We start from the raw sequence: 26,363 nt of genomic DNA, 5'->3' as shown, positions 1-26,363 counted from the left end.
TTTTTTTTTATAATGTTATTGTTTTTTGCTCCATCAGAACCTCCACTTTCAATTCATACTGAGATAATAGTGTTTGCCTGGATATTTGGGGAGGAGTATTTGAACCAAATTTGCAACTGCATGACGACCGGGCTTTACTAAGAAGCCGCTCCACATAATAAGGAGAAGTGGATAGATCGACAATGAGATATGCGGGACTTTGACCTTGATTGGAGGGACAAGCCATCGACATCCACCTGGAATAGGGGACGCCATTGGGACCTATTTGGACCATGGGATTCTTTTGACACTTACCTGGTCTATGGATCATCTTTATATTTGGGGCTTTTGTTCTACCCGTTTAGGGTTGGATGCTAGTCCCCTGGACCGTGAGGGCTAACTCTCATAAAGGACCCCTATATATCAACATAAATAATTGGGTAATATTATTAAATATGGTTCTTGTTATAGGTGCGACTTATTGACGCACCTGGGGGATGCATCCTCTTTCGCATTATTATTATTATTATTTGGTAAATATATTTTGTTTGTGCTGTGGAGTGGGTGGTTCTGTGCTCTCCCTAAAACATACGGGCTACTGTTCAGCTATTTTTCTGTGCTCTGACTGTTGTCCTCCTATGTGTCATTCATCTGACTTGAACTCGTGACCCGCTGGGCACCTAGCATTGAGGCATGGTGCTGAGATCTGGCACACACACTCGGTGCTGGGAATGAGATAGCTTTTCTCTCTTGCAGTCTACGTCCGTGCGGTCTACTGACTGCGCCGGCGCAGACATTAGGCATGATGCGGCCACGTTTGATGCGCTCTGCTTTATTCCTTGCACATGCGCAGTAGGCTATTTTTTGCGCAGACGTGACGTGACTATGACTGAGGTCTGCCACACTTCCGGCAGCTCTCACTCTCTTTGATCTGCCCCACTTCCGGCGGAAGACCGGTATACGATGTGGGGAGGAACAAACACACACCATGTGGGGTATGTACATCTAACTTGAGTATAATTACAGGTGATACTTAATTGAGATTGGATATAAAAAGCATTGAGGGGGAGTAGGTGATTACTCCTGAGGAAGCCACCGTAGTGGGTGGCGGAACGCGTGGAGCAAGCTGTCCCCCTTCTCGTGGTGGAAACTGTCCTATGTCTGTGCACCCTTATACTTTTCCTATGGGTCCAAGTCTCTGAGTATATTTTTCTCATTTAATACCACATAATCCCTTTTTTTTTTGGTTAGGCGTATAGGCTTGTTACACACATATATATATTTTGGTGCCTTCTGCACTTTGGTGTTGTATTGTCAAGTATATAGTGGCACTGTATTAATTATTGTCTGGGATTATCATCTACATATTATTTATACATATATTTCCCTTGTGTCACATTTTTGGTATTTCTCTGTGTGAGGGTATTGCTCATATTATATCTATTTTTTATGCATATTGCTGCATTTATTCTTTGTGGACTTGGTAGGTTTTATCTGTATTGATTTTGTGGACAGTTTTCCACCAATACGCTATTTAGCGTCAGCTAGGGGGTTGAGGTAGGGTTACATCCCTTCTCTCTGTACATCATTATTTCATGGTTTTAAGTGTTTTTAAGATGGTCTCTCCCTTTGTGGTTTTTCTAATAAAGTAATATTTATATTCATTTGTACATATGGTGGTGTGCATTTTTTGTGGTTGCCAGTCTTTTTCTTCTTTTTTTCAATTGTGTCACGGTTAGGCAACCTCTTTGCACCCACGTCTATTATCTCAGCGGTGCCCATCGCTTTTCTTAGTACAACAAAATATCCTAAACTAAAAGGACGCCCCAAAATCCACACGGCTCGCCTTCATGTCTGAGGCCTGTGTGAGAGACACGTAACGCACAAAGGCCACATAGGGGATATTATTTTTTTAAGTACCATATATACTCGAGTATAAGCCGACCCTAATATAAGCCGAGGCCCCTTATTTCACCCCAAAAACCCAGGAAAAGTTATTGACTCGACTACAAGCCTAGGGTGGGAAATACATCATCCCCCCCCTGTCATCACCCAGACCCCCGTCATTAACACCCTCATCATCATCACCCTGTCATCATCCAGACCCCCTCATCATCACTGCCTGTCATCATCCAGACCCCCTCATCATCACTGCCTGTCATCATCCAGACCCCCTCATCATCACTGCCTGTCATCATCCAGACCCCCTCATCATCACTGCCTGTCATCATCCAGACCCCCTCATCATCACTGCCTGTCATCATCCAGACCCCCTCATCATCACTGCCTGTCATCATCCAGGCCCCCAATCATCACCCTGTCATCATCCAGACCCCCGTCATCATCACCCTGTCATCATCCAGACCCCCTCATCATCACCCAGTCTTCATCCAGACCCCCTCATCATCACCCTGTCATCATTCAGACCCCCTCATCATCACCCTGTCATCATCCAGACCCCCTTATCTTCACCCTGTCATCATCCAGACCCCCGTCATCATCACCCTGTCATCATCATCCCCCCCCCTTCACCATCACCGCCTGTCAATCCCTTCAGTGGTCTTCAACATGCGGACCTCCAGATGTTGCAAAACTACAACTCCCAGCATGCCTGGACAGCCATAGGCGGAGAGCTCACTCGAGTATAAGCCGAGGGGGGCGTTTTCAGCTCGAAAAATCGTGCTGAAAAACTCGGCTTATACTCGAGTATATAAGGTATTTCCTTAGAAGAACTTTTTTTAAATAACAAAAAAGAACAAATACAGTACTACTCCAGCACAGAGCTCCTCAAAGCATCGCGACCAGTAATGAGAGGCAGGAAAAAGATACAGGGGGAGATTTATCAAAACCTGTCCAGAAGAAAAGTTTCTGGGTTGCCCATAGCAACCAATCGGCTCGCTTCTTTCATTTTTGAAAAGGCCTCTGAAAAATGAAAGAAGCAATCTGATTGGTTGCTATGGGCAACTCAGCAACTTTTCCTCTGGACAGGTTTTGATAAATCTCCCTCACGGAGGACGGGTCAGTCATAAAGCCCAGAGCTAGGCAGCACAGTAACACCGCACACGGACACCCACACACACCCCACTCACACCCCACTCACACACCCAGAGAACCCCCCACCCCCACCCAGCCCCCACTCACGAGGAAGAAATGCATTACTGAGGAGAACTAACCCGCTCCGGAGGGACCACCGACTCTCCCAAAATCAGCCACGGCATCCAAACTTTATCAAATTTATTTGGGCCTCTGCGACTAATATATAAAGGAACATACTTATTAACTAAATTAAACCACCAAGAAATAGAGGGGATGGTAGCATCTTTCCACGCCATTATCACAACCTTACGTGCGCAAAACAGTAAGAAACGCAGAAGCAAGCGTCTATGTGAACCCGATTCCAGATCATTAACCTCTTAAAGGGGTACTCCGCCCCTAGACATCTTATCCCCCTATCCAAAGGATAGGGGATAAGATGTTAGATCGCAGCGATCCCGCTGCCGGGGACCCCCGGGATTGCCGCTGCGGCACCCCGCTGTCATTACTGCACAGAGCGAGTTCGCTCTGCACGTAATGACGAGCAGTACAGGGGCCGGAGCATCGTTATGTCACGGCTCCGCCCCTCATGATGTCACGGCCCGCCCCCCTCAATACGAGTCTATGGTGAGGGGGCGTGGCGGTCGTCATGCCCCTGCCATAGACTTGCATTAAGGAGGCGGGCCCTGATGTCACGAGGGGCGGAGCCATGACATCACGCTGCTCCGTCCCCTGTATCGCCCGTCATTACGCACAGAACTCGCTCTGTTCAGTAATGACACTGGGGTGATCTGACATCTTATCCCCTATCCTTTGGATAGGGGATAAGATGTCTAGGGGCGGAGTACCCCTTTAAGGACTTAAGCATTTTTCCGTTTTTGCATTTTAATTTTTTCCTCATCAACTTTTAAAAATCATAACGCTTTCAATTTTGCACATAAAATTCCATTATTTTTTGCGCCACCAATTCTACTTTGCAGTGACATTAGTCATTTTACCAAAAAATCCACGGCGAAACGGAAAAAAAATTCATTGTGCGACAGATGTCATTTTGTAACTTTTGGGGGCTTCCGTTTCTACAGTACATTTTTCGGTAAAAATGACACCTTCTCTTTATTCTGTAGGTCCATACGATTAAAATGATACCCTACTAATATAGGTTTAATTTTGTTGTACTTCTGAAAAAAAATCATAACTACATGCAGGAAAATGTATACGTTAAAAATTCTCATTTTCTAACCCCTTTAACTTTTTTATTTTTCTGCATACGGGCCGGTATGAGGGCTCACACGCCGTGTTCTGAAGTTTTTATCGGTATCATTTTTGTATTGATTGGACTTTTTGATCGCTTTTTTAATTCATTTTTTCATGATATAAAAAGTGACCGCGTACACCATTGACGTTGCAGTTTAATTAATGATATATTTTTATAGTTCGGACATTTCCGCACGCGGCAATACCACATATGTTTATTTTTATTTACACAGTTTTTTTTTTTATGGGAAAAGGGGGGTGATTCAAACTTTTTTTAGCGAAAGGGTTAAATGACCTTTATTAACTTTTTTTTTCACTTTTTTTTTTTTTGCAGTGTTATAGCTCCTATAGGGGGCTAGAACACTGCACACACTGATCTTTTACACTGATCCCTGCAAAGCCATAGCTCTGCATGGATCACCGTTATAGGGGGTTGATTGCTCAAGCCTGTAGCTCATTCTTGGCGCAATCAAACGCCGATTGGACGCGACAGAGCAAGGTAAGGGGACCTCCGCTCGCGTCCTAGCTGATCGGGACATCACGATTTTATCGCGATAGTCCCGATCAGCCCGACTGAGCTGCCGGGAACATTCTACTATCGTTTTAGGGGTCAAAACGGTTAAGGGTTAATAGCGCGTGGCACAATGATCTGTGCCGCACGCTATTAGCCCAGGGTCCCGGCTATCTTAACCCCTTAACGACGCAGGACGTCTATTTACATCCTGCGCCGGCTCCCGCGATATGAAGCGGGATCGCGCCGCGATCCCGCATCATATCGCGTCGGTCCCGGCGCTAATCAACGGCCGGGACCCGCGGCTAATGCCACACATCGCCGATCACGGCGATGTGCGGTATTAACCCTTTAGAAGTGGCGGTCAAAGCTGACCGCCGCTTCTAAAGTGAAACTGAAAGTGACCCGGCTGCTCAGTCGGGCTGTTCGGGACCACCGCGGTAAAATCGCGGCGTCCCGAACAGCTGACCGGACACCGGGAGGGCTCTTACCTGCCTCCTCGGTGTCCGATCGACGAATGACTGCTCTGTGCCTGAGATCCAGGCAGGAGCAGTCAAGCGCCGATAATGCTGATCACAGGCGTGTTAATACACGCCTGTGATCAGGATGAGAGATCAGTGTGTGCAGTGTTATAGGTCCCTATGGGACCTATAACACTGAAAAAAAAAAGTTAAAAAAAAGTGTTAATAAAGGTCATTTAACCCCTTCCCTAATAAAAGTTTGAATCACCCCCCTTTTCTCATAAAAAAAATAAAACAGTGTAAAAAAAATAAAATAAATAAACATATGTGGTATCGCCGCGTGCGTAAATGTCCGAACTATAAAAATATATCATTAATTAAACCGCACGGTCAATGGTGTACGCGCAAAAAAAATCCAAAGTCCAAAAAAGCGTATTTTGGTCACTTTTTATAACATTAAAAAATGAATAAAAAGTGATCAAAAAGTCCGATCAAAACAAAAATCATACCGATAAAAACTTCAGATCATGGCGCAAAAAATGAGTCCTCATACCGCCCTATACGTGGAAAAATAAAAAAGTTATAGGGGTCAGAAGAGGACATTTTTAAACGTATAAATTTTCCTGCATGTAGTTATGATTTTTTCCAGAAGTGCGACAAAATCAAACCTATATAAGTAGGGGATCATTTTAACCGTATGGACCTACAGAATAATGATAAGGTGTAATTTTTACCGAAATATGCACTGCGTAGAAACGGAAGCCCCCAAAACTTACAAAATGGTGTTTTTTTTTGATTTTGTCGCACAATGATTTTTTTTTTCCGTTTCGCCGTGCATTTTTGGGTAAAATGACTAATGTCACTGCAAAGTAGAATTGGCAGCGCAAAAAATAAGCCATAATATTGATTTTTAGGTGGAAAATTGAAAGGGTTATGATTTTTAAAAGGTAAGGAGGAAAAAACGAAAGTGCAAAAACGGAAAAACCCTGAGTCCTTAAGGGGTTAAGCTGCCGGGACCGACCCGGTATGATGCGGGGTCACGGAGTGACCCCGTTTTAAATACTGGACGCAGGGCGTACAGGTACGCCCTGCGTCCTTAAGAGGTTAATGACTCCCAACAAACAAACTACTGGGGAAAACATGAAGGGAAACTCTAGATGGTCTGACAGGAACTGCATAACAGCCCTCCAAAATGGTTCCACACACGGACACCCCCACACAGCATGAATAAGAGAGCCCACATCCGACTGACAGAAGAAGCATGTATCAGAAGAAGAGACACCTATACGGAACAGTTTAACAGGAGTATAGTATAGACGTAGTATCAATCTAGCCTGGATAAGAATATCCCTAGCACTTACTACAGTAGAGTAATATGTTTTCACAACTTCCTGCTACTGGTCCTCCATCAACTCTGGGAGATCAACCACCCACTTCACGAACGCCAACTCAAAGGGATCTGGACTCTCCGATTGAAGTAACGCATAAGGCTGTGTTAGGGGTTTGGAGATGTCGGTGGTACCCAGCAGCATTTTAGACGTAATACACTCTAAGACATCAACATAAAACGGAGGGGGGACATACACGGACACCAGGAGATAACTAAAAGCGTGTAAGGAGCAGTGGACAATCTTCCAAAATGGTCACAAGCCAACTGTTCAATTACCAGGGGGAGGGATTTAGACACTAACAAGGACATCCCCCCCCCCCCCCCAAGCAGAAGATGAGTAAGTAGAATGATAACCCCTCGCAATCCAAGTCTTCTTAAGGGCTAGGATTTTTTGTCCCGTGATGCGTGTTTCCTGGAGACAAATCAAATGTGGAGCCTGGCGTTTGATAAAATCTAGGCACAGAGACCTTTTAAACTTAGAATTAAGACCCCTGATGTTCCAACTCAATACCTTTAGCGTCCCCATAATCCCAATATAGACCAAAACAACACAAAAACAAAATATAGCAATAACATCCCCATTAAACCCTGTCTAACACTGGGAACTTGTGCAGACCTAGACCCTAAACTCTAACAGATGGGTAGTAGCAAGAACTCAAGTACTCAAACCATCCCACTCCCTACCCCCAACCCAACCCCAGCTAAACTGGCTAAGTGGGCAAACTCACTAAAGAGCCCCTTAAATTGGTCAGATAACTGTGGAGGTTGTCTGCAGGTTGTCTCTTAGCAGGGAAACCTTAAATAGAAGTCCTAACTCCCTAGTCTAAAAAGACTAACTAAAAGTGGGGAGCAGCAGGAGTCTCATCATGGAAGTCAGTCCAGAGGGCCCGCCACAGGTGCAGCATCCACCCACTGCAGCGCCTCAGCTGGCGACATCAAGAACCGTGCAGTCGCTCCAACCACTATTCGAAGCCTGGCCGGGAACAGCATCGCATAGCGGTATCCTTTGGTGCGCAGGCGAGTACGGACTTCTGTAAATTTAATCCTCTGTTTACGGAGTTCAATGGAGAAGTCCAGATAGAAGGCAACCCTGGAGTCGTTAAAGCGCACCTCTCCCTTGATGCGAACTGCCCGCAGGATAGCGTCTCTGTCACGATAATAAAGCAGTTTCGGTCTGGAAGGGCCTCCCGGTGGAGGGGGTCTGGCCGGGACCCTATGTGCCCTCTCCACCGTAAAGTATGGTATTTCCTTCAGTCAGGATTCCAGAAAGCCCACAGGATCAGAGCCCTCTGTTTTCTCAGGCAGTCCCACCAGACGTATACAGTAACCCCTCGAGATACAATGGCCTCGACATACGTTATTTTCAACATACGATGGCCTCTCAGAGGCCATCGTATCATGAAAGCAGTATCGACATACGATTTGTCAGGCCATCATGAAAATCGTCATCATCACCCTGTCATCATCCAGACCCCCGTCATTAACACCCCCATGCTGGGAGTTGAAGTTTTGCAACATCTGAAGGTCCGCAGGTTGAAGACGACTTGTGATGCGGAGAGCTCACTCGAGTATAAGCCTTACTGGTTAGCCTGAACTCCACCTCTCCAGTGCATTCCCGTAGCTTCTGCATCTCATGACAGAGGATAACAAATTCTTGTCTAAGTTCATCCCCACCTCTGACACCATCATAGTTTGACACATATAGGCCGCCAGCAACTGATAAAATTTCTCATCAATAGACTCAGCATGGCACGAAGTATGTGGTGGAGAACACCGCCCTTCAGAGCTAGGACAACCTGAAAACATAGGAGGAGAGGGCTCGGGCGAAGCTCAATCCAAAACCTCTGCAGGCCTGGAGAATTGACTGAGGGACTTGGCAGCATGTGTAGAAACCTTAGAAACCAGAGGAGTGGGAACATAGGAATCCTGCCTGGAATGTCCGCTAGCCTGGGAATGACCCTCATCTGAAGATGTGTCATCCTCTGACGATTGCCTTGCGGCCTCAGCCGCTTGTTTAGATTTTTTTAGTCTTGTTCCGTGAGCCACCCATACCTCCTGTAGGATAGCAACCAGCAGTAATGTAGACACCACAAGTGTCAGCAGAGCAGCAGAGTCCAGGTAACAGGAGCAAGCCCGCTGCAATGTGAGACGGCACCCAGGTCACTACCCCTTACATGATTCGTCCACACATGCTGCTTAGGTGAAACTTGGCACTGGAGTACACGAGAATAGTCAGTCATAGCAGAAGGTCAAGGGCAGGCAGCAGAGAAGTGTAGTCAGGTCACAGGCACGAGGTCAGGAGGCAGGCGGCAAAGATGCGAGGTCAGGTCACAAGCAGGAGGTCTGGAACACTAATAGGCAATACACTGAAGAACGCTTTCACTAGGCACCAGGCACAAAGAGCCAGCAGGGAACAGTAGAAAGTGCCGGAACTAAATAGCGTTGGTTTCTGACAAGCATCAATTATTGGTGCACTGGACTTTTAAATTTAGAACTGGCACGCGCACGCCTTAGGAGGTGGGGACGCGCGCGCCGGCAGAGACGGGCAGGAGAAGGAGAACAGAGTGGAGCTTGCAAGCAGGCGCGCCCTGCAATGCGAGCATCGGAAGAAGAGGGGAACGGAGCAGAAGGTGAGCGGCAGTCTGGGGTTCGCATGCTGGCATGTCCCCCAACGCGAACCACGGCACTGCCGGGAGCAGAGGGGGACATGGGAGAATGTTCCCGGCCGGAGCGAGAGCCCTGACAGTAAAATCTAGAAAAATGCTAATTTTTCTTTTTTTTCACAGAATGTTTTATTTTATTTTTTTTTTACAAAAAACGCTAAATATATCAATCAAAATTTACCACTAATGTAAAGTACAATATGTCACAAAAAAACAGTCTCAGAATTGCTTTCATAAGTAAAAGCGTTCCAAAGTTATTACCAAATAAGTAAACACATGTCAGATTTTGAAAATTTTCCTTGGTCATTAAGGTCAAAACAGGCTGTTGAGTTAAGGGGTTAAAGGAGTTATCCAACATAAGGTGACTTTAGTAATTAGGTGTCATACAGTAATGGACATGATTATCAAGGATCTGTACTTGTGCTGGTGGTAAATGGCCATGTCCTGTGTCCCCCATTCCACCGTTGGCTTGTGTTTGTGATCTGACTACTTCCTGTTTCTGTGGCCTTCCTCACACTACAATCCCCAGGATCCTTTGTTTCCAGTTGAGAGGTGACACTTTTCCCTCCCACAACATCGGTCACCCCACCCATTGCACCACAGCACAACCTGACACGAGCTGTGGACCTGTGTGAAGATGAATGCATGCACATGAGCACTGGTAACGTCATCAGGGGGCCGGCTTCACACACACACACACACACAACAGACAAAGCAGCCACACCCCCTTTCAGCACCTGACTTGTGATGTATTGTCACGGGCCGCACAGCAAGCTGGGATAGGTCAGAGACAACACTCATGTTGTAGGCTGCAAAAAATGAACTTCCTGGGAAAAAGAAAAACAATGAAATTCAATACCAGCCACCAAAAATAGGTAAGTTAAAGGGGTACAAAAAAGAAAGTTGCAACAGCACTCTTGGTCAAAAAATAGAGGCTCTTAGCGCACTTTTTGATCAAAATGTGTCCCCCCATTCACCACGCGGAGGTGGCCTCATTTCGGATGGGACCCTAACATGATAACTCACCTCTGCTGTGCATATAGCCTCTGACTGTGTGACACGTTGGATCAGCCATTGACTAAACCACCTCCAGTCTGAGAGGGGTGGGGTGCATGGCTAAAGAGGGTGCCACACCCCCCAACCTACAAAGGAAAAACAAAAGGAAAAATAGCCAGCACAACAACCTAATACACAGGTGCCCGCTGCTGTCACACAGTCAGAGGCTATATGCACAGCAGAGGTGAGTTATCATGTTAGGGTCCCATCCGATATGAGGCCACCTCCGCGTGGTGGATGGGGGGACACATTTTGATCAAAAAGTGGGCTAAGAGCCTCCATTTTTTGACCAAGAGTGCTGTTTCAACTTTCTTTTTTGTACATTTTGTATTTGCCACAGCAGCGGGCACCTGTGTATTAGGTTGTTGTGCTGGCTATTTTTCCTTTTGTTTTTACTTTGTAAGTTAAAGGGGTACTCTGCCCCTAGACATCTTATTCCCAAAGCGATCTTGGCTGCGGCACCTCAGACATCCGGCATCTGGGGTGCCGGATGACTGGCGATGTGGGGCGGAGGCTCACCCCTTCCCATAGACTTGCATTGAGGGGTGTGGCCGTGATGTCACGAGCCTCCGGCTCCGAACTCTATGCTCTAAACGAATGCCCTTTGGATAGGGGATAAGATGTCTAGGGGTAGAGTACCCCTCTAAGTATTTCAGTACCTTTTTTTGCTGCCCCAAAACACATTTACTTCCAAATGCTGGGTGCAATCTGCGGGGGGGTTGTAAAGTTGCGGTTCCACACCTTCGTGACATCATGCCTGCTCAATGTAAGTCTATGGGAAGGGGAGGGGCTGCTGCCCCGCCTCCTCCCATAGACTTGGATTGAGGGGGCATGACATCAAGAGGGGCATGACTGCAACGTTACGACCCCCCCAGCTTGCACCCAGCATTCGGAACAAAATGTAACAGGGGGAACATCGTTGGAACCTGAAGGATTAAAGGGTACTCCGGTACTTATAAACGTATCCACTACCCACAGGGGAGACCATCCGAGTTCATGATAATTTGCACCTCACAAACCCCGATTATGTATAGAAGAAGAATTGTAAATACCAGAATGACAGGTTGATACGACATGAGGCTTCACGTGCCCCTACAGCAGTATCCCAAGGACATTAAAGGGGTACTTCGGTGGAAAACTTTTTTTTTTAAATGAACTGGTGCCAGAAATGTAAACAGATTTGTAAATTACTTCTATTTAAAAATCCTAATCTAGTACTTATTAGTAGCTGTATGCTACAGGGGAAATTTTTTTCTTTTTGAATTTCTTTTTTGTCTTGTCCACAGTGCTCTCTGCTGACACCTCTGTCCGTGTCAGGAACTGTCCAGAGGAGCATAGGTTTGCTAAGGGGATTTTCTACTGCTCTGGACAGCTCCTGATATGGGCAGCAGGTGTCAGCAGAGAGTACTGTGGTCAAGACAAAAAAGAAATTCAAAAAGAAAAGAATTTCCTTTGTAGCGTACAGCTGCTAATAAGTACAGTGGTCCCTCAACATACGATGGTAATTCGTTCCAAACGAGCCATCGTTTGTCGAATCCATTGTATGTTGAGGGATTCGTGCAATGTAAAGTATAGGAAGCTGTACTCACCTGTCCCCGCCACTCCGGACCGTGTCCTCACCGCTCCCGATGGTGTCCCCGGGCCTCAGCTGGGCTCTCCTGGTCTTCTCCGGCCCTCTGCTAGGCTCTCCTGGTCTTCTCCGGTCCTCCGCTGTCTTCCGCAAGGCCTTACTGGGCCTGCGTAGCGACATTACGCCGCTGCATACGCCGTTCCTATTGGATGACAGGATGGCGTGCGCAACAGCGTATTGACGTCACCGGAGAGGGCTGAGGAGACACCGGAGGACCAGCGCTGGACCCGAAGGGGTAAGTAATACTCACCGCACCACACGGGAAACATTAAGCTGCTATCCGGCAGCAGCTTAAGCATTTGGCGCTGCCGGATAGCACTTAATGCGATGTCCCCGACATAAAAAAAGCATCGTATGTTGATGCTGACATCGACATGCGATGGCCTCTGAGAGGCCATCATATGTCAATTTGATCATATGTCGGGGCCATCGGCGGGGGGGGGGGGCGGGGCTCACTGTACTGGAAGGACAAGTCTGTTTAATTTTCTGGCACCAGTTGATTTAAAAAAAAAAATATATATATGTTTTCCACCGGAGTACAACTTTAAATAAAGGCCCCACATTTAAGCTATGAAACTAGCAACTAGCGATGTACCTCAGAGAGGGAGCGAAGACAGGCTAGACCAGGGGTTGGCAACTCATGGCACGTGAGGTGCTTCTGAGTGGCACACAAGGGCCTGCGGCATAGATGGGGCCTGCCCCACACAGGCGCTCCCTACTGGGGAATCCAAGACACTTTTCCTGGATCCCCAGGCAAGCGAGCACTGCTTTCAGCTGTATGCGCACACACATACAGCCACTTACCTTCCTACCTACTTACATACCTAGTTACCTACCTACCTGGCCAACTACCCACCACCATATTAACCCCTTAAGGACCGGAGGTTTTTCCGTTTTTGCATTTTCGTTTTTTGCTCCTTGCCTTTAAAAAATCATAACTCTTTCAAATTTACACCTAAAAACCCATATGATGGCTTATTTTTTGCGCCACCAATTCTACTTTGTAATGACGTCAGTCATTTTGCCCAAAAATCTATGGTGAAGCGGGAAAAAAAATCATTGTGCGACAAAATTGAAAAAAAAACGCTGTTTTGTAACTTTTGGGGGCTTCCGTTTCTACGTAGTACATTTTTCGGTAAAAATGACACCTGATATGTATTCTGTAGGTCCATACAATTAAAATGATACCCTACTTATATAGGTTTGATTTTGTCGGACTTCTGGAAAAAATCATAACTACATGCAGGAAAATTAATACGTTTAAAATTGTCATCTTCTGACCCCTATAACTGTTTTATTTTTCCGTGTATGGGGCGGTATGAGGGCTCATTTTTTGCGCCATGATCTGAAGTTTTTAACGGTACCATTTTTGCATTGATTGGACTTATTGATCACTTTTTATTCATTTTTAAATTATATAAAAAGTGACCAAAAATGCACTATTTTGGACTTTGGAATTTTTTTGCGCGCACGGCATTGACCGAGCGGTTTAATTAATGATATATTTTTATAATTCGGACATTTCCGCACGCGGTGATACCACATATGTTTATTTTTATTTACACTGTGTTTTTTTTTTTATTGGAAAAGGGGGGTGATTCAAACTTTTAATAGGGGAGGAGTTAAATGATCTTTATTCACTTTTTTTTTTCACTTTTTTTTTGCAGTGTTATAGGTTCCATAGGGACCTATAACACTGCACACACTGATCTCTTACAATGATCATTGTTATCCCATAGGGACCTATAACACTGCACACACTGATCTCTTACACTGATCATTGTTATCCCATAGGTACCTATAACACTGCACACACTGATCTCTTACAATGATCATTGTTATCCCATAGGGACCTATAACACTGCACACACTGATCTCTTACACTGATCATTATTATCCCATAGGGACCTATAACACTGCACACACTGATCTTCTATGTTGATCACTGGTTTCTCATAAGAAACCAGTGATCAACGATTCTGCCAGATGACTGCTCATGCCTGGATCTCAGGCACTGAGCAGTCATTCGGCGATCGGACAGCGAGGAGGCAGGAAGGGGCCCTCCCGCTGTCCTGTCAGCTGTTCGGGATGCCGCGATTAGCCGCGGCTATCCCGAACAGCCCGACTGAGCTAGCCGGGAACTTTCACTTTCACTTTTAGCCGCGCGGCTCAGCTTTGAGCGCGCGGCTAAAGGGTTAATAGCGCGCGGCGCCGCGATCGGCGCTGCACGCTATTAGAGGCGGGTCCCGGCTTCACTATGACGCCGGGCCCGCCATGATATGACGCGGGGTTACTGTGTAACCCCGCGTTATATCAGAAGAGCAGGACCAAGGACGTACCGGTACGTCCTTGGTCCTTAAGGGGTTAAAGTGGTACTCTGGTGGCAACATTTTTTTTTTTTTTTAAATCAATTCGTACCAGAAAGTTAAACAGATTTATAAATTATTTCAATTTAAAAATCTTAACCCTTCCAGTACTTATCGGCTGCTGTATGCTCCAGAGGAAGTTCTTTTCTTTTTGAATTTCCTTTCTGTCTGACCACAGTGCTCTCTGCTGACACCTCTCTCCATGTCAGGAACTATCCAGAGCAGGATAGGTTTGCTATGGGGAGCACTGTGGTCAGAGCACTGTGGTCAGACAGAAAATATATTTGAAAAGAACTTCCTGTGGAGCATACAGCAGCTGATAAGTACTGGAAGGATTAAGATTTTTTTTAATAAGAAGTAATTTACAAATCTGTTTTACTTTCTGGCATCAGTTGATTTAAAAAAAAATTCCCACCAGAGTACCCCTTTAACCTACTGGAGGGGGAATTTATCTACCTACCTAAGCATGTATTTACCTAGAGCGGGGGCTACCTACCTGAGAACATACCTGCCTATAAGGGGGGGGGGGGGGAACTACCTAATAAAGGATACTATCTGACTATTGTGGAAACTGTGAGGGACCCACGATCCTATTGCCGACTGGCACCAGATGATTTGAAAACCTTTTGTTTCCTTGGAGTGCCCCTTTAACCCCTTAAGGACGCAGCCCATTTAGGTCTTAAGGACGCAGACAATTACATTTTTAAGTTTTTGTTTTTTCCTCTTCGCCTTCAAAAAATCATAACACTTATATTTTCATCCACAGACTAGTATGAGGACTTGTTTTTTGCGCGACCAGTTGTCCGTTGTAATGCCATCACTCACTTTACCATAAAATGTATGGCGCAACCAAAAAAAAAATACTATGTGTATTGCGGTCAATTTTGCTAATTTTGGAAGGTTTTGTTTTCACGCCGTACAATTTACGGTAAAAATGTGTTCTTTATTCTTTGGGTCAATACGATTAAAATGATACACATGATAACATACTTTTCTATTACTGTTGCGCTTAAAAAAAAAAAATCGCGAACTTTTTAACCAAATTAGTACGTTTAAAATCCCCCTATTTTGAAGACCTATAACTTTTTCATTTTTCCGCATAAGCGGCAGTATGAGGGCTAATTTTTTGCGCTGTGATCTGTATTTTTTATTGATACCATATTTGCTTATATAGAACTTTTAATCCATTTTTTTATAAATTTTTTGGGGAATAAAATGTTATAAAAAAGCAGCTATTTTTGACTTTTTTTTTTACGTTCACGCCGTTCACCGTACGGGATCATTAATATTTTATTTTAATAGTTCAGATATTTACGCACGAGGCGATACCAAATATGTATATAAAATATTTTTTAAAACACTTTTTGGGGGTGAAATAGGGAAAATGGGACAATTTACGTTTTTATTGGGGGAGGGGGTTTTTCAAATTTTTTTACTTAATTTTTTTACTTTTATTTTTACACTTTAATGGTGATCCGATCATCCATTTTAGTGACCGCGATGCTGCAGATGCCGTGATCTGTATTGATCACGGCATCTGAGGGGTTAATGGCGGACATCCGCGGGATCGCGGGTGTCTGCCATCACGGGCGGGTCCCTGGCTGCGATCAACAGCCGGGACCTGCAGCGCATGATCCGGGCATCGCTCCGATGCTCGCGGTTATGCTTAGGACGTAAATGTACGTCCTGGTGCGTTAAGTACCACCTCACCAGGACGTACATTTATGGCGCTCGTCGTTAAGGGGTTAACATCTAAAGTACATAGAAAGATAGGCCCAAACACAAGCATATGAGTTTTCAAAAAAAATGTTTATTAAGTGCTTTAAATTGCCTTCACTTTCTAATCTCATCAGTATCATCCGCTATGACACTAATGACAATGATACTTACCGTTCTTCGCTCCTTGCCTTATACGCTAATGACCCTCTTGGTACACAGGGTGGGGGTGGTTCCTAAGCTCCCCATGCACTGTGATACCTGTCCGGCATCATCATGATAAAATCCCCCCCTGTGATGAGCCTCCGCAGCGTGGAGCTCAGCACATGGGAGGGGGCATTACTATTAAGATTTCGGACGGACTTCACTGTGCACCCAAGGTTTGGGAACCCCCCCCCCCGTGCACCAAGCAGGTCATTAGGGGATTACAGAGGCACAGAGTTAAGAACGGTAAGTATTTTCATCAGGGTCACTGGCACTACAAGCCTGTACCAACAGGTTAGTGCCGGAGATACAGATGACAGATTGCCATTAACTGTACCAGTTCAATTTTTTTTCTTGAATAATTTGTCAGTAAAATTTAAGGTTGAAAAACATAAAAGGACATTTTTACTTCCTTGCGTGAGTTTTCTGATGGTAAACAAGAGTTGATTTTACAGCAAAACATTTACCACATTCAGAACATGCAAATGGCTTCTCCCCTGTGTGAGTTCTTAGATGTTTGACAAGAAGTGGTTTGAAGGCAAAACCTTTCCCACATTCTGAGCATGAAAATGGCTTCTCCCCTGTGTGAGTTTTTTGATGTTTAATAAGAGTTTATTTAGCAGTAAAACATTTCCCACATTCTGGACACCCAAATGGCTTCTCCCCTGTGTGAGTTCTTTGATGTTCAGCAAGGCTTGATTTGAAAGAAAAACATTCGCCACATTCTAAGCATGAAAATGGCTTCTCCCCTGTGTGAATTCTCATATGACTTTTAAGATCTGATTTTCCAATAAAGCATTTGCCACATTCTGAGCATGAAAATGGCTTCTCTCCTGTGTGAATTCTTTGATGTATACTAAGGCGCGAATTCCGAGTAAAACATTTGCCGCATTTCATACATGAAAATGGATTCACTCCTGTGTGAGTTATCACATGATTATTAAGTTTTGATTTCTGAGTAAAAATGTTTCCACATTCTGAACATGAAAATGGCTTTTCTCCTGTGTGAGTTTTTTGATGTTGAACAAGAGATGATCTCTTAGTAAAACCTTTGCCACATTCTGAACATGAAAATGGCTTATCTCCTGTGTGTGTTCTCACATGAATATTAAGTTCTGATTGATGAATAAAACATTTACCACACTCTGAACATGAAACTGGCTTCTTCCCTGTGTAAGACTTCTGATGTTCATCCAGATTTGACTTCACAGTAAAACGTTTCCCATATTCTGAACATGGTAATGGCTTTGCCTTTTTGAAAGTTCTTTGGCTTTTATCACTGCTGTAATTTTTATTTTGCTTTAAAGTCTGTGACGATTCAGAAAATCTGACATGTTTTAAAGAATCAGATGAGAGATCTTGGCTGTAAAGGGCTGAGGGTGTATCTGGGATAATGGAATGTTCTTCATATGTATCTTGTGTGATATCATCATCTGCTTTATAATATGAAGATATAAGATTCTCCTCTGATCTCCTGGTACAGTCATCTGCCAAGGATAAAACATAAAAATGTAATTTAAATTTTTTGATAATATAACCATAACCATTATGCATAGTTTTATACTGATATTTTTGTTTTGCCGTATCCCTAAGCGAAATGCATCAGAAAGTAACATCATGAAATTTTCAACCCTACAATATAATTCTATCTATGGTGGATTCTGTCCATATCAGCAGCTGCAGAAATGCCCCCCTAGTTGCCAGTAATATCGCCCCCCACCCCCCTGTTGCCAGTATTATGCCCTCCTATAGCCATTAATATTTCCAGTGGCATATTAATGGAGGGGCAGGGAAAGAGGTGGGGGGTGTTGGGGGTTCCCTCTGCCCCAGGTGCCACTGACCTGGGAGGAGGGGTGATAAGCAGTGGCATACCTATCATAAAGACAGGGTACACCACTGCTATGGGGCCCGTCTGGGGATTTGGGGCACATGTTCTGAATTCCCGGATGAGCATGGCTGTCAAATGTTCATATATCTTTAGCAGTTAAACATAAGCTGCTATATGGGGGTCAGAGGGGGAAAACTGCTATATGGGGTGCACAGAGGGGGGGGGGGCAATTACTATATAGGGGGCACAGAGGAGGCCTACTACTACTTCGTAGGGGGCACTGAAGAGGGATACTAATATATGAGGGCACAAAGGGGCCCACTACTATATGAGGGCACAGAGGAGGGCTACTACTACATGGTGGCAGTATGGGTGCCTCATACTATTTGGAGGGAGAATGAGGGTCATGGACTATATGGGTATAAATAAGAGATAAAAACTCCCAAGTGTGGTACTGCACTGCTAAGTTGGCCGAAAGGTGAGAATAAATTGCTCTCACCAGAGGGCGGTGCACTGAGAACGCAACACCAAAAAAAGCCTTAAAGGGGTACTCAACCCCTAGACATCTTATCCCCTATCCAAAGGATAGGGCATAAGATGTCTGATCACGGTACAATGAAGTAACAATCATCACCAACTGGAGGTGTACAAAATGGACCTGTTTAGTGCTTCTAAGTAGGACTCTGAATACAGAAAGAGTTAATAACTGCACATTCTAATTTTGTAGCACATAGAGCATGTTTCAAATCAGGACTTGATTCTTCATTAGATGGTGCAAACTACAATATGGGGCAGTATGGAGGCCTACTGCTATATGGGGCAGTATGGAGGCCTACCACTATATGGGGCAGTATGGAGGCCTACTACTATATGGGGGCAGTATGGAGGCCTACCGCTATATGGGGGCCTACTACTATATGGGGCAGTATGGAGGCCTACCACTATATGGGGCAGTATGAAGGCCTACTACTATATGGGGGCAGTATGGAGGCCTACCGCTATATGGGGGCCTACTACTATATAGGGCAGTATGGAGGCCTACTACTATATGGGGCAGTATGGAGGCCTACTGCTATTTGGGGCAGTATGGAGGCCTACTGCTATATGGGGGCAGTATGGAGGCCTACTGCTATATGAGGGCCTACTACTATATAGGGCAGTATGGAGGCCTACCACTATATGGGGCAGTATGGAGGCCTACTACTATATGGGGCAGTATGGAAGCCTACTACTATATGGGTGAAGTATGGAGGCCTACTACTATATGGAGCAGTATGGAGGCCTACTACTGTATGGGGCAGTATGGAAGCCTACTACTATATGGGGGGGGGAGGGAGTATGGAGGCCTACTACTATATGGGGGGGGGAAGTATGGAGGCCTACTACTATATGGGGGGGGGGGGGGAAGTATGGAGGCCTATTACTATATGGGGGGGGGGGGAGTATGGAGGCCTACTACTATATGGGGGGGGGAAGTATGGAGGCCTACTACTATATGGGGGCAGTATGGAGGCCTACTACTATATGTTTAAAGTATGGAGGCTTACTACTATATGGGGGCAGTATGGAGGCCTACTACTATATGGGTAAGGATTGAGCTGGAGCAAGAAACCTAAAATGTTTCGCAAATTCTTGGCCGGGAGAATTCTTCATTGTAATTTAGGCCAGATAACAATATAGGAGAAATATACAGCAGAAAGGACCGACAGGACACAGAGCTAAAAAATTCCACATACAATTGTTGCAGCCGATGACCAAGTAGAATCTGTGACTCTTATCTGCATTAAGTGGTTACAACTGACCTGGGCAGTTATCAGTAGGAATGTCCTCCTTATACTGCTCATCACCGCTCACATCTGTCTTCTCTTCTTCTTTTACTATTATTTCTGGAGCACTAATATACTTCAGATCTTCTCCCTGATTTAGAAGATATGAAAGAAATATTGTAAAAGTCATCAGACAGTAGTAGAAATCACCTGACAGGAGGAGTTATCTGAGCTCCATAGCTGCAGGTCTCCTAGAAGATGGACATATATATTAGATCATGTAACAATAACCTCAGGACCCTCATACACATGGATATCCCCCATGGCTAGACAGGCTTCAGGTTGTGTCAGTGGAGGAGATCAGCTCCTGCCAGACACCTCTGGGGTTTGTCTCGGGGGAAATAAAGGATCAGATGGGTATAAATCCAACCTGTTGGTTCCTTATTCCAACCAGCAGTCTCCATAGCCAGAAAACTGTGAGAAGATCCAGACAACATGTAATGTCTATGGTCGGCTTTATCCTGTCATCTCCACCTTTCTCATTCCACAAGTATAAAGCATATAATACTGTAGGATAAAACAAGACTGAACACAAGAGCTTCACAGCCCTTCTACAGATCATAGGGAATATCTCCATCTACCTGATCCTGATCCTGTGGAAGAAGAGGACGGGGACACCTCTCTGCTGCTGTTCTCTTACTGGATCTGACTGTAGGGAACACATACAGAGACTGAATTCATTCTTTACATACAAATAATGAGAGGACGTGTCTATATAGTCATGTCTATTACCTGCTGATGTGAGGGGCTGCTGATCCTCCATCATCACCTGATCCTTGTACTGATCCTTGTGTCCTTCTACATACTCCCACTCCTCCATGGAGAAATAGACCGCCACGTCCTGACACCTTATAGGAACCTGACACACAATGATACAGTCATCACCCCGACCCCTCCAGTGGTGTTACTGTATAATGTCCCAGCATTCCCAGCAATGTCACCTCTCCAGTCATCACCAGACCCCTCCATTACTGTATAATGTCCCAGCATTCCCAGCAGTGTCACCTCTCCAGTCATCACCAGACCCCTCCATTACTGTATAATGTCCCAGCATTCCCAGCAGTGTCACCTCTCCAGTCATCACCAGACCCCTCCATTACTGTATAATGTCCCAGCATTCCCAGCAGTGTCACCTCTCCAGTCATCACCAGACCCCCCATTACTGTATAATGTCCCAGCAGTGTCACCTCTCCAGTCATCACCAGACCCCTCCATTACTGTATAATGTCCCAGCAGTGTCACCTCTCCAGTCATCACCAGACCCCTCCATTATTGTATAATGTCCCAGCAGTGTCACCTCTCCAGTCATCACCAGACCCCTCCATTACTGTATAATGTCCCAGCATTCCCAGCAGTGTCACCTCTCCAGTCATCACCAGACCCCTCCATTACTGTATAATGTCCCAGCATTCCCAGCAGTGTCACCTCTCCAGTCCTCACCAGACCCCTCCATTACTGTATAATGTCCCAGCATTCCCAGCAGTGTCACCTCTCCAGTCATCACCAGACCCCTCCATTACTGTATAATGTCCCAGCATTCCCAGCAGTGTCACCTCTCCAGTCATCACCAGACCCCTCCATTACTGTATAATGCCCCAGCATTCCCAGCAGTGTCACCTCTCCAGTCATCACCAGACCCCTCCATTACTGTATAATGTCCCAGCATTCCCAGCGGTGTCACCTCTCCAGTCATCACCAGACCCCTCCATTACTGTATAATGTCCCAGCATTCCCAGCAGTGTCACCTCTCCAGTCATCACCAGACCCCTCCATTACTGTATAATGTCCCAGCAGTGTCACCTCTCCAGTCATCACCAGACCCCTCCATTACTGTATAATGTCCCAGCATTCCCAGCTTTGTCACCTCTCCAGTCATCACCAGACCCCTCCATTACTGTATAATGTCCCAGCATTCCCAGCGGTGTCACCTCTCCAGTCATCACCAGACCCCTCCACTACTGTATAATGTCCCAGCATTCCCAGCAGTGTCACCTCTCCAGTCATCACCAGACCCCTCCATTACTGTATAATGTCCCAGCATTCCCAGCAATGTCACCTCTCCAGTCATCACCAGACCCCTCCATTACTTTATAATGTCCCAGCAGTGTCACCTCTCCAGTCATCACCAGACCCCTTCATTACTGTATAATGTCCCAGCAGTGTCACCTCTCCAGTCATCACCAGACCCCTCCATTACTGTATAATGTCCCAGCAGTGTCACCTCTCCAGTCATCACCAGACCCCTCCATTACTGTATAATGTCCCAGCATTCCCAGCTGTGTCACCTCTCCAGTCATCACCAGACCCCTCCATTACTGTATAATGTCCCAGCATTCCCAGCGGTGTCACCTCTCCAGTCATCACCAGACCCCTCCATTACTGTATAATGTCCCAGCATTCCCAGCAGTGTCACCTCTCCAGTCATCACCAGACCCCTCCATTACTTTATAATGTCCCAGCAGTGTCACCTCTCCAGTCATCACCAGACCCCTTCATTACTGTATAATGTCCCAGCAGTGTCACCTCTCCAGTCATCACCAGACCCCTCCATTACTGTATAATGTCCCAGCAGTGTCACCTCTCCAGTCATCACCAGACCCCTTCATTACTGTATAATGTCCCAGCATTCCCAGCAGTGTCACCTCTCCAGTCATCACCAGACTCCTCCATTACTGTATAATGTCCCAGCAGTGTCACCTCTCCAGTCATCACCAGACTCCTCCATTACTGTATAATGTCCCAGCAGTGTCACCTCTCCAGTCATCACCAGACCCCTCCATTACTGTATAATGTCCCAGCATTCCCAGCAGTGTCACCTCTCCAGTCATCACCAGACCCCTCCATTACTGTATAATGCCCCAGCATTCCCAGCAGTGTCACCTCTCCAGTCATCACCAGACCCCTCCATTACTGTATAATGTCCCAGCATTCCCAGCAGTGTCACCTCTCCAGTCATCACCAGACCCCTCCATTACTGTATAATGTCCCAGCATTCCCAGCGGTGTCACCTCTCCAGTCATCACCAGACTCCTCCATTACTGTATAATGTCCCAGCATTCCCAGCAGTGTCACCTCTCCAGTCATCACCAGACCCCTCCATTACTGTATAATGTCCCAGCAGTGTCACCTCTCCAGTCATCACCAGACCCCTCCATTACTGTATAATGTCCCAGCAGTGTCACCTCTCCAGTCATCACCAGACCCCTCCATTACTGTATAATGTCCCAGCAGTGTCACCTCTCCAGTCATCACCAGACCCCTCCATTACTGTATAATGTCCCAGCAGTGTCACCTCTCCAGTCATCACCAGACCCCTCCATTACTGTATAATGTCCCAGCAGTGTCACCTCTCCAGTCATCACCAGACCCCTCCATTACTGTATAATGTCCCACCATTCCCAGCAGGGTCACCTCTCCAGTCATCACCAGACCCCTCCATTACTGTATAATGTCCCAGCAGTGTCACCTCTCCAGTCATCACCAGACCCCTCCATTACTGTATAATGTCCCAGCAGTGTCACCTCTCCAGTCATCACCAGACCCCTCCATTACTGTATAATGTCCCAGCAGTGTCACCTCTCCAGTCATCACCAGACCCCTCCATTACTGTATAATGTCCCAGCAGTGTCACCTCTCAAGTCATCACCAGACCCCTCCATTACTGTATAATGTCCCAGCAGTGTCACCTCTCCAGTCATCACCAGACCCCTCCATTACTGTATAATGTCCCACCATTCCCAGCAGGGTCACCTCTCCAGTCATCACCAGACCCCTCCATTACTGTATAATGTCCCAGCAGTGTCACCTCTCCAGTCATCACCAGACCCCTCCATTACTGTATAATGTCCCAGCATTCCCAGCAGGGTCACCTCTCCAGTCATCACCAGACCCCTCCATTACTGTATAATGTCCCAGCAGTGTCACCTATCCAGTCATCACCAGACCCCTCCATTACTGTATAATGTCCCAGCATTCCCAGCAGTGTCACCTCTCCAGTCATCACCAGACCCCTCCATTACTGTATAATGTCCCAGCAGTGTCACCTCTCCAGTCATCACCAGACCCCTCCATTACTGTATAATGTCCCAGCATTCCCAGCAGGGTCACCTCTCCAGTCATCACCAGACCCCTCCATTACTGTATAATGTCCCAGCATTCCCAGCAGTGTCACCTCTCCAGTCATCACCAGACCCCTCCATTACTGTATAATGTCCCAGCATTCCCAGCAGTGTCACCTCTCCAGTCATCACCAGACCCCTCCATTACTGTATAATGTCCCAGCAGTGTCACCTCTCCAGTCATCACCAGACCCCTCCATTACTTTATAATGTCCCAGCATTCCCAGCAGTGTCACCTCTCCAGTCATCACCAGACCCCTCCATTACTGTATAATGTCCCAGCAGTGTCACCTCTCCAGTCATCACCAGACCCCTCCATTACTGTATAATGTCCCAGCATTCCCAGCAGTGTCACCTCTCCAGTCATCAACAGACCCCTCCATTACTGTATAATGTCCCAGCAGTGTCACCTCTCCAGCCATCACCAGACCCCTCCATTACTGTATAATGTCCCAGCAGTGTCACCTCTCCAGTCATCACCAGACCCCTCCATTACTGTATAATGTCCCAGCATTCCCAGCAGTGTCACCTCTCCAGTCATCACCAGACCCCTCCATTACTGTATAATGTCCCAGCATTCCCAGCAGTGTCACCTCTCCAGTCATCACCAGACCCCTCCATTACTGTATAATGTCCCAGCATTCCCCGCAGTGTCACCTCTCCAGTCATCATCAGACCCCTCCATTACTGTATAATGTCCCAGCATTCCCAGCAGGGTCACCTCTCCAGTCATCACCAGACCCCTCCATTACTGTATAATGTCCCAGCAGTGTCACCTCTCCAGTCATCACCAGACCCCTCCATTACTGTATAATGTCCCAGCAGTGTCACCTATCCAGTCATCACCAGACCCCTCCATTACTGTATAATGTCCCAGCATTCCCAGCAGTGTCACCTCTCCAGTCATCACCAGACCCCTCCATTACTGTATAATGTCCCAGCAGGGTCACCTCTCCAGTCTTCACCAGACCCCTCCATTACTGTATAATGTCCCAGCATGTTATATGAGGAGGAATGGTTATATGAGGGGGAATGGTTATACGAGGGGGAATGGTTATACGAGGGGGAATGGTTATACGAGGGGGAATGGTTATACGAGGGGGAATGGTTATACGAGGGGGAATGGTTATAGGAGGGGGAATGGTTATAGGAGGGGGAATGGTTATATGAGGGGAATGGCTAGATGACTAGGGTAATTTCTACGAGGGAAATGGCTATATAAAATCATATGAACATTTCCCTAATCCCTTCCATTTCATGTTGATTGACTAATCATAAAATGGAGAGGATTGGATTTAAAACGGGGAGAAATTTGCTTAATTCTCCACATTTCATGCGTCTATTCTGGAATAGTCTGCACACCAAAGGGGGATCTCTGGGACGTAACATCTTATCCCCTATCCAAAGAATAAGTGACTGATCGCCGGGGTCCGGCACCACAGATCTCCGCTCTTTATCTCCGGCTCTCCTGTAGAGATGCATGAAGGGGGTGAGTTGACCATGGCCGCTTGGTGCAAGAGAAGAGGCAGCCTTCTTGATAAAAATGTTCAGAACACCGGGGCACTGGGCAGGAGATCAGGGGGTCCCAGCTGTCGGACCACCCGCAATCAGACACCTATCCCCTATGCACAGTGTTATGTACCGTGTTCCCATTTAAAGACTGGAATAATTTTTTTCAGGGTGACTGGGGGTTTAAATTTTTCCACTTCACCCTAATAGTCATAACACTTTCCATTTCCCTCAACCCATATGAAACTTGTTTGGTGCGGCTACCAATTCACATTTATTAATTTATTTAATTTTATTTTTTTTAAATACACATTTACATATATATTGCAGGGGTCCCGTCGCTGAGGACCCCCGCGATCTCCCTGCTGCACCCGGCATTCGTGAAGATCTTTAGGTGCAGCGCCGGAGGCTCGTGACAACACGGCCACGCCCCCTCAATGCAAGTATATGGGAGGGGGCGTGACGGCCACCACACCCCCTCCCATAGACTTGCAATGAGGGGGCATGGCTGTGATGTCACTTGCTTCTACTCTCTGTTAAAGTGTACCTGTCATCAACAAAAACGTTTTATATAATGAAGATAATATCATTATATGTACTTTTGTAATATACATTGGTTAAAAAATATGTATATTTTTGTCCCTGCACCTATTGCCTGTGTGTCTCTATGAGGAGTCAAAATACAGGAGCAAGGCTCCGTACACCGAGGACAAGCAGGGCTCCGTACACCGAGGACAAGCAGGGCTCTGTACACTGAGGACAAGCAGGGTTGTGTACACTAAGGACAAGCAGGGCTCTGTACACTGAGAAAAGCGGGGC

At 46.1% G+C, this 26,363-nt stretch overlaps 2 protein-coding genes across 6 annotated transcripts in view; one reads left to right on the top strand and one right to left on the bottom strand.

Moving 5' to 3' along the window:
* Nucleotides 1-26,363, bottom strand: part of LOC130296459 (oocyte zinc finger protein XlCOF7.1-like) — a 120,128-nt gene that overhangs the window by 27,429 nt on the left and 66,336 nt on the right. The window contains exons 3-4 of one of the 5 annotated variants that reach the window (XM_056548053.1): nucleotides 20,650-20,776; nucleotides 20,499-20,566 (exon numbers count right to left, since the gene is read on the bottom strand). In XM_056548053.1, coding sequence (XP_056404028.1) covers nucleotides 20,499-20,566; nucleotides 20,650-20,776 — 195 coding nt within the window. Of the gene's footprint in view, nucleotides 1-2,742; nucleotides 2,885-20,498; nucleotides 20,567-20,649; nucleotides 20,777-26,363 lie in introns of those variants that run through there. The other 4 variants (XM_056548027.1, XM_056547999.1, XM_056548046.1 and 1 more) reach the window with 4 other exon arrangements.
* LOC130296518 (oocyte zinc finger protein XlCOF6-like) overlaps nucleotides 1-26,363 on the top strand; it is a 208,051-nt gene that overhangs the window by 152,101 nt on the left and 29,587 nt on the right. The gene's annotated exons all lie outside the window — the stretch shown is intronic.

The sequence above is a fragment of the Hyla sarda genome, chromosome 1 (assembly GCF_029499605.1).
Source record: "Hyla sarda isolate aHylSar1 chromosome 1, aHylSar1.hap1, whole genome shotgun sequence".
In the NCBI taxonomy this organism is placed as follows: Eukaryota; Metazoa; Chordata; class Amphibia; order Anura; family Hylidae; genus Hyla; species Hyla sarda.
This window is presented reverse-complemented; position numbering and strand designations above follow the sequence as displayed.